Source organism: Cyprinodon variegatus, unplaced genomic scaffold (assembly GCF_000732505.1).
Source record: "Cyprinodon variegatus isolate N-32 unplaced genomic scaffold, C_variegatus-1.0 Scaffold1180, whole genome shotgun sequence".
In the NCBI taxonomy this organism is placed as follows: domain Eukaryota; kingdom Metazoa; phylum Chordata; class Actinopteri; order Cyprinodontiformes; family Cyprinodontidae; genus Cyprinodon; species Cyprinodon variegatus.
This window is the reverse complement of record NW_015151633.1, coordinates 1-9,435: the sequence shown is the minus strand read 5'-3', so window position 1 is coordinate 9,435 and position 9,435 is coordinate 1. Positions and strand designations below refer to the sequence as shown.

Here is a 9,435-nt window from a genome sequence, read left to right as displayed (position 1 = left end):
GAGTACAAACAAAATCTGGGTTTACAGTGTAATGTCCAGCTATGGGATGCTAAAGCTCCGAGTGGGTATAATTCTGTTGTTGGTGTATTAACCCACATGTCATTACCCCCAGTTTCTGCTTTGCTACATAATCACTTGTCCTATCAAACTATAAAGAAAGGGCCAAACTTAGGGCAGTGCAATGCTGTGCAACCTGGAGTGGGGTGGGGTTTAAAGTGCTTAGTTTGCATTTGAAGAGACTGCATCAAAACCAGTTACTCTTGGATGTACCATTGGGAAGGATTGAAACGGATACCTGAGGAGTGATATTGAGGAATTCAGACCAAACCACTGCATTTCCTCTTTATATAGACCATAACTGATTGATTTCAATAGAAAAAAGAAGGATTTAAAATAATTAAATTACCCCTTTAATTTTAAAGTTTAACTTTAATCTTTTATATTTGCCTTTTTCTGTGAAAGCAAGCATATTGTCAAACCTCCTAAAAAAAGACCAGTGTGTTCATATTTTTGCACCTTCTTCAGTAAATCTGCAGTTCGAGGTGTAAAGTACAAAGTTAAATTCTAACCCTCCAAGTGTTAGAAATACAGTGTTCCCAAAGGTCAGCTGTTGGTTTTTGCAAACACAACATTTGAATGAAGTCAATGATACTTTTTTTAGAGATTAGAAACAATGCAGGCTCTTAAAACACTCATGAATAGATCCAGGTATGATTTAAAGACATAACTCTGTCTTTGAAAATAAAAGAAAAATTATCTCTAATATATAATACTATATTTATTTATGTATAACTTAATAATAGACTCATTCAATCATCTGTTTGTGATGGAAATCATGGTCTTGAAATAAACAATGTGTGGTTCTGGACCCTTGTTGATTGTAATGTTATTTTTGATTCTTTCAGTTTAAACCCTCACATAGTCCCTTATGCAAGCACATTTTATAAGGAAGGAGCCCAGCAGCAAAGTACCAGAAAGAATACTGAATAAACTGACATCTAAAAGAATCAAAACTATTTCATCCCCTCGGTTTAAGAAGAGAACAGTTGCTCTGGGATTATAGCAGCAGCTGAGAACAGGTGCGGCTCCACAGAGCTTCCACTAATTTAGCCTATTGGCTATTTGAAGGCATGCAGGCTCCTAAAATGAGTTGCTTTAGACCCTAGTGGAGACATTCAGACGTCTTCTGAGAACAAGCCTCAATGTTTGTCTTTTAACCTGGGTGTCAAGCTGAAAAAAGATGTAAATAAAGACTCTTTCATTGGGCTTTGGGCACTTTTTTCTGTTTAAACTACATGTTGTTTTACGTGAAGTCACCAGAACTTCTGAAAAGCAAACAGAAATTGTTTTCCCTTCTTTTTGAACATTTCCATCAAAACAGCTAATTTTCAGTCAACAAATTGTTGCTAAACACCCTCACACCATCATAAATGTCAAACCTTTTCCAAATGTACAAAGAATTCATTTTTAGATGTTGAAAGGTCGGCAGTGTAGACAGAGTGAGTGTTACCTCAGGGATGAAAACCTCTCTCACATCAGAGCATTTGTTTGTTTGAATTTCTTTAAATAGAATAATGTTTGTTGTCCTTTCTGCCACGTTAGGTCATCTTGATTAAAATTTCCTTTTAAGATTCACACTGAACTCAGTGTTACTGATGATAGAGTCGCTTTGTGTAATGGGCTTAGGTTCAAGGAGGAGGAGTAGCTTAGGCACATACCATAGAAAAGGCAGGAAATCTAAGGAATATCTTTCTCTAGAATCCATTTCTTAGTTAATTAGTCCTACATATTTAGCCACAAGTCAAGGATAAAAGTTCCACCTTTGATTACATGTGTGCAGGATCTGGGATATAGTGTTTCATTTTTTCTTGTTTTGTTTATAATCACTAACAGCAGGCATAAACCTCTATACAAGTTGTGCATCTGTTTCTCATTCCTCATTCTGCCATTATATGCTGCTTACATATGTTCACCATTAAGTAATCGACTTCTTAAACTGCCAAATTTGGTTTGGTTTGCTCTAGTAGTGGGTCAAACATGGACCTCGTTAGTTGTGGGTTTTCTCTAAAGCATTAGATTATTTAGTTAGGGTTAGAAAACTTCCATTCCTAACAAACACAAACAGGAACACCAAGAAAGACATATTTCACTTCAATAAATGGAACAAATTCAGAAGCAAAAATTTTATTTGAACCCCCCCCCCTCTGTTTACAGTATGTCAATCAGTCAAGTTAGAATTTTATTTCTAGTTAGACTGTAGACACTAAAAACAACATTTCAGTCAGTAGTAACAGTATTATAAGCACAGCTTTAGCTTTGACTTGAACCATTCATACTTGGTTCAAGTCTTATCGCTCTTGAAATCAAATGTTTTTTTATTTTCATTTTTTAACACTAGATCTTAGTCTTCATTATGTACACAGTTGAGCTGGGAGGTGCTAACTGGCTTAACTTATTTCTTCCTTGTTTACCTCAATGTTGTGCCAGTTCATAGTTAAAAAGAACAAGCCGAAAGTTCAGTTCACACGGATGAAAATGAATTAGCTCACATTCATAGTTCACTTTCTCAAAAAAAAAATTAACAGAGTTCACAAACCTGTAAATGAACTAGTTCAAGTTCATGTGGTAAATTAAGCCACAATCCTTCACAATAGAACCTCATATTTCACCATTTAAATGTGTGATCATAATATATAGAAAGAAATGGAAAATACTGGATACAGTCAAGGTACACTGAATGTGCAGTTAAGCTTTTATTTAGCCAAATTATACAGAACTTCAGAAACAAACAGGTATATTCAATAATTTCTTTCGTTCCTCATTCAGTATCAGATATTTCCCAAGACAGCTTGGATGCTTAACACGATGTGTCACTTTGAATTTGAGAAGTCGCGGCTGATGAATGGACTTTTTTGTAAGGTCCCATGGGCCCAGTTTGCACAAAATGCGAGTTTTTTTTTCTGTCTGAGTCTTCCTTTATTAGTTGATAAAACTCTGCCAAGTGATCTGTAAAACTGGTATCAGAAATACCAGTAGATGAGTCTTAATCACATAGACTAGTACTAGCAGTAGACCTGTTGGTCTTTCCTGTTGTGTGCAAGTGCCGTATCATTTCATTATCCAATGAAAAGTGTTGTTATAAATCAAATGTATGGTCAACTAACTGTTTTTGTATTTAATTGGTTGATTGATTAATTCAATTATTAGGTAAACACTTTTTTAATTATTGACCTAAAACTAGTGTCGCACCGATGCCATTTTTTGGCCCCGATACCGATACCCGATACCTGGCTGTGCAGTATCGGCCGATACCAATACCATAATAATATAAAATAATTGACATCATTGTTTGTCAAGCTGCTGCTTACCTTTGGGGAGCAGGAAAAAATCTAATATAAAGTGAATCCAGTAGAACTTTTTATTGCCTACCTGGAATGGGTGACAATAGTTGAATAAACTTATGGCTCTCAAAATGGTATCTGTGCCCTATTTGCTGGTACTCGCCGATACCGATACCAACATTTTAGGGCAGTATCGGGGCCCCGTCCGATACTGGTATCGGTATCGGTGCAAAACTACCTAAAACCAAGGCCAACAAAGCTGTTAGATAATCTAGTGATGGAAATTTGATTAAAGAATTAACACCAATCCCAAACAATTAAATAATGATGAATGAATATCTTTCCACTCTATGCTAACAATATCTTGGTGTAAATAAGCAAAGCTTGCACTAACAAATACACCATCTTAGCAGCTAAAAGACTTATTGGGAAAAACATTTTCTTGTGTGAACTAAAGTCACCCACACAACTCAGTAACAATTACAGCTTCATACAGCCTGATTTCATCATTTAAACATTTCAAATTTAATCCTGTAGAAGAGGTTTTTGTCCCACCTTTGACCTCACACTGGGTCATAGTTTTTGTCCTACATTTCCCTTTAAAACTCGCCTCTGCTAACAGCATAAACCCAACCTTTGTCAACACTTCTTTTGACCACAGCTTTCACATTCTACTTCCTGTTTTAAGAGGTTCCCTGCTGTTTACATCAAAGCCTTTTCATCCAGATGTTTTCTTTATAAACAGCTGGACAAAACAATGTTTGGGGTCTTGTTTTAAAAAAATATATCACACACATTACAGATATAAAATATGTAGATTGTGCTTGCCTTTCTACAGCCTTTGCAGAATATGGAGAATGCTGCACCAACATCTGTTTTTATTCTCTGATAGAGACCAAGAGTGGAAGTCCCTGACCCTTGACTAATTCCTTGAAGCAGCAGGAAGCTTTTGTGGTTTTGCCTTTGTGCAACTATGTCTCGCCCAGGCTTGAAATCATTACCTCATAGAAGGTTGGAGGGAAGATCATTACAACAGGGTTTTGTATATACAGAGAAGCAAGCCGTCTGATAGGTCATAGAGTATACTCTATGTTACACAAGAAGAGTTCGCTTCTTCTTTATATAGCAATCCAGAGGATAGGAGAATGTTTGTCATAGCAAGCCCTCTGCAGTTCGGAGAGACTCTGTGTTAAGCCTCTCTTGATTTATGCTGCAAGATTTGCCAGAGAAAATTATCTTGTTGAGTAGAAACATGCCCACAGTGCCAAGGTTCATGTGTTTAATCCGAAGACCACACAATAAATATTAATGAGTTGCAATAAAAGGTTTAACTAAGGAGTATAGATGACAGCAATGTAAATACATAATTAATAAATTACAAAAAAGACAAAAAAAACATTTTAAATATGATCAGAAAATGTGTTTAGTGTAAATGTTTTAAAGTTATTGATATGGCTGTTTGTTTTATTTTAAGCTCTGGACATCGAGAAATGGAATCTGGAGTGTTTGTTCAACAACACCGACCATCGCACTGACCTCAATGGAGTTGATCAACTCATAGTGAGGAGAGGCCAGCCATTCTCCATCAGTCTCTATCTTCGGTCTGGAAGCTACCAGCCAGGGATCAGCTCTCTTGACTTCATTGCAGAAACAGGTACAAAGTCTTTTAAATCAAATAGTTATTTTAATTATTGACTTTCCTTTAACAAGTAAAGATTCCCTACATTTGTTTTTGTCTAGTTAGCAGTACTTAAGGACTGGTTAATGTATTTTTGGTATATAAAATTGTGTTGAAATGTCAGGGTAATTCCTCACACTCAGGAAGTCAGTGTGTTCAGCCTCCTCTTACTGGGTGTGTTAGTTATTTGAGGATCCAGAGGGAGCAGTGTTAAAGGGAAGGTAGTGATCTAGTTCAGATACAGAGGTGTTTCCTTTTTGCAGCTAAAGCACGTTGCGGTGTACTTCCCCCAGTTCATTTGAAACCCACCTACTGTATGTATTTCTGTGCAGTTGTATTCAGGGTTTTCTGTTTTTGTAGATCTTGTTTGTGGAATAAAACTGCAGGAAAACTTTTGTCTCTTGCAAAAAGCTTGTAAAGGCAACAATTGTTCACCATCAAATTCAACTCTGATATCAGGAAATGTTGCTGCCCAGAAGGGAAATTTGTGCATACTGTTATCACAGATAATAGTATCAAGTTTTAAAACGTCTCCTTATTTTGATGGATTTGAGAGGGGCCCCCATTAAAGCCGGGGAAGATAAAGCACAGTAAAGTTACTTTACAGACGTCCTTCCAAAGTTCTTTGCCGTTAAGTGGATAAGCTTTTATCTATTGCGCTGTTATGCTGAAAATGCATGTCTGAACAGAGTCAGATATGGTTAAACCTTAGACACTGGGGTAAGTGTATCTTGCCTATCAAATGTTTACATACACTCATAATGGGCATGGATGTCATGTGATTCAAAGATGTCACGTTTGGATGTTCATATAAAAATCTATTGTGGATTTTTCATGTGTGTAATCAAAGAGGCTCAAATATAAATATAAACTAGCATCTGAACTAAATTGTATTTTAGCTTATAAGAAAGGGAAAACCATGTGGTTTTCTGGCCTAGACCAGGTTTTGATGGGGCAAGGCGCTTTTATCACATCTTGTGTCAGTCTTAGCATATATTTGTGAAGATTTTCCAGTGGATTGTGATGACAGAGTCCCATACCTGTTAACTTGAGGTATCCCTCCTTCATTCCAGGCAATGAAATAGGATCACTGCTAGTGAAAGCAGCCCTCGGCATGATGGTACCATCACTGCATTTGACAGTCGGTGCAGGGTTCTTAGAGATGGATTAACTGTCAAAACTGTGACACATCTAAGTAGAACAATGTGTCAAACATATATCAAAGCTGGATTCAGACGCTTCCTGAATAAGCACCAGAAATACCAGGATCTTATTGACTCTGTGTCATTACAATAAAAAAGTGAACTATAGCTTTTAAAACCAGCCAACATCAGATTGGAAAACTGCTGAAATATCTTTTCAGAATTAGGCCAGGACCTTGCTCATTTATATAAAAGCTGTTTGCTTATGTACCACACATTCAGACTCTATATACCTGAAATCTGTTTGGTAACGCCTACTGTTTGGTTGTTGATGAAATAAAAAGCTAATGCAGAAAACATTTTAATAAGTTTTTGCTTGCTATGATCCTAAAGGATAAAGCCATTGCAACATCAAAATCCCATTATTTTTGCATTATTTATCAATATTGCTCCACATAATGTTTTCCTAATGTAGTTCAACTCTCCTGGAAGTGTAGGGTTGACTTTGAGCCTGTATGTATAAAGCAGAAACTGTGAATAGAGATAACTTGCTGCACTTGTCAAGGTGAGAACCTATGTATTGTTTTACAAATTCATTTCAGCTGTGTATTGTATCATCATCCCACCTTTGTCTTAAATTAAAATGAAAAAGCCCTGAATCGATATGACATTATCTCCCACTGACAGTATTTGTGAACTTTGACTGGAAATGCAAAATTTCCTTTTTCAATGATTTTCTTTTCTCAAAGATTTGGTTACTATTTCTCCCTCTTAACAATTTTCTTGATAACATGCAGGTCCTCAGCCCTCTGAGCAGTATGGTACCAGGGCCCGTTTTGGTGTCTCTCCTAATATTGACACTTCTACCTGGAGTGCCGCAGTAACCAGCCCTCCTGGGAATACGGTGGCCCTCTCTATCTGCTCTTCTCCCAAAGCTCCTATTGGCCGCTACACTCTTACCCTGGGCCAGTCAGGGAAGATTGAGTTCATTCTTCTGTTTAATCCCTGGTGTCCAGGTGGGTAAACATTACCCCTCAGTGAATATGTCTATCAAGTAAAGTATCTTGTAGAGATAACAAGAGCTTAGCTGATCATGTTTCATGTAGACATGTGTTAAGGATTAGAGCTAAGAGAATAAATCATGCCAAACGATTTTCAGTATTTTGTTGCTTGATACTAAGATTGAGTCACTCTTTTAAGAATTCAAACCTAAGCATAGCAGTTTGGACTTGCATTGGGACATTATTTGTAATTTGTCTTGGCAACAGCGGATGAGGTGTATATGGACAATGAGCAGAACCTGGCCGAGTATGTTCTTTCTCAGGATGGGATCATCTTTCGAGGCAGCAGCAAACACCCCATACCCACTCCCTGGAATTTTGGCCAGGTACCAACACCAACACTGACAGCATCAACCTCTCTTCATCACTATAAACAATCAATCAAATGAGGCAGGATTTTGTCAGAGTGTTGATTAAACTTGAGTTAGACTTATTACAGTGAGAGGAAAATATTTTCTGATAAGGTAACCTAATTTTTAAAAAAACACCTCCAAGCCTGTGCGCATATCTTGCTCTGTTTTTTGTCTGCTTCCTCAGAACCGACGTATTTAGGGAAGTTTTGTTCCACCACGTCTACTGGATCCTTTTCTAAGGGGGCACAAATCTAATGGGTGTGTTATTTTCTACAGTTTGAAAGTGGAATCCTGGATATTTGTCTTAGGATTCTGGATATGAATCCTAAATGCCTGCGTAATCCTGGAAAAGACCATTCAGGGAGAAGAAATCCCATCTATGTAACCCGAGTACTGAGTGCAATGGTATGACCTCTCCATTTTATTGATTATATATTTCTATAGCCAATGTTCATATATATTCAACTCTTTGTTGTATGTTTCCATGACACACTTAGATGTTAGATTTCAGACGTGAAAAATTTTAGACTATTTTTGTTGTGTGGCAGGTAAATTGTAATGACGACAAAGGGGTGTTGCTGGGGAAATGGTCTGACGGATATGAAGGAGGGGTCAGTCCTTTGTTTTGGCGTGGCAGTGTGGAGATTCTGCGAAACTGGGACACTCAAGCCTGTCAGCCCGTTCGCTACGGACAGTGCTGGGTGTTTGCTGCTGTGGCCTGTTCGGGTAAGACAGGAGAGGCTGTATGGCTAGAGAGAATCATTATTTTTGTCTAGCTGAACCAAACAGTATATCACCACATATGCATAATCCCCCTTCAAACATGACACTTTATCTTATGTCTTTGTAGTTTCCAGAGCACTGGGCATTCCCTGTCGAGTCATAACCAACTTTCTGTCTGCCCATGACACCAACAGCAACCTGGTGATTGAACGTTACGTCAATGAGAAAGGGGATTCCATTCAATCTAGAGAAATGATTTGGTTAGAACTTACTTGCATTATATTTAACACATGGTTGAGAAAATTATGAGCACTCACAGCTAAGGACAGCACTGGGTTGCTCAAACAGAGCAAAAACACCTGTTCAATGTGTTATATATCTGCAGGAATTACCATTGCTGGGTGGAAAGTTGGATGACTAGGCCAGACCTCAAACCTGGCTTTGATGGCTGGCAGGCTAGTGACCCCACTCCTCAGGAAAAGAGTGAAGGTACAGCTTTTGAAATATGTATGCATAGTAAATCTAGTGTCATAGTTTCAATTCTGAGAATTTATTTGAATTCTCAGGAGTGTATTGCTGCGGCCCCATCCCTGTCAAGGCCATCAAGGAGGGGGAGCTTACCTTCAAGTACGACGCCCCTTTTGTTTTTGCTGAGGTCAATGCTGATATTGTCACACTCATGAAGAAAAAGGATGGTAGCACTTCAGAGGTCACCACCACTGGATTGGTGGGCCAGAAGATCAGCACCAAGAGTGTTGGCAGTGACACCAGAGAGGACATCACTCACCTCTACAAGTACCCTGAAGGTACCGAAAGTGGCATTCAGAATAAACTAAAATAAATAATTCTGTTAAAGATCTGTTGACACCGAATGCAAGTGCAGGAAATTTTTGTTGTGGTTTGTCTGGCATTGGTTGCTTGACGTTTTGGCTCCCTGTATTGACTACATTAACACATTGTCTGTCCAACATCCAGCCTCTACTGTGGCAGAGTAAAGCACCCATCTGCAGTAAATTGTTGTATAAAAAAGCTTTGTTTTTCTGCACTCCATCTTCCTACGTTTCTTAACTCCTGCATAATTTCGCTTTGTTCTATCTGCAGTAACACTCTTTGCACTAATTGCTCAATTTATGTCAC

General features: G+C 38.0%; 1 protein-coding gene across 1 annotated transcript; it reads left to right on the top strand.

Annotated features, from left to right (window-relative positions):
- Window positions 1-2,865: 2,865 nt before the first annotated feature.
- On the top strand, window positions 2,866-9,113 carry LOC107101970 (protein-glutamine gamma-glutamyltransferase 2-like; the record flags this gene model as incomplete). The annotated part of the gene is made up of 9 exons (XM_015401073.1): window positions 2,866-2,914; window positions 4,816-4,995; window positions 6,959-7,177; window positions 7,430-7,548; window positions 7,852-7,980; window positions 8,124-8,301; window positions 8,426-8,558; window positions 8,684-8,787; window positions 8,865-9,113. Coding segments are annotated over exons 1-9 (1,360 nt in total), but the record flags the coding sequence as incomplete, so codon positions are not given.
- Window positions 9,114-9,435: the final 322 nt, after the last annotated feature.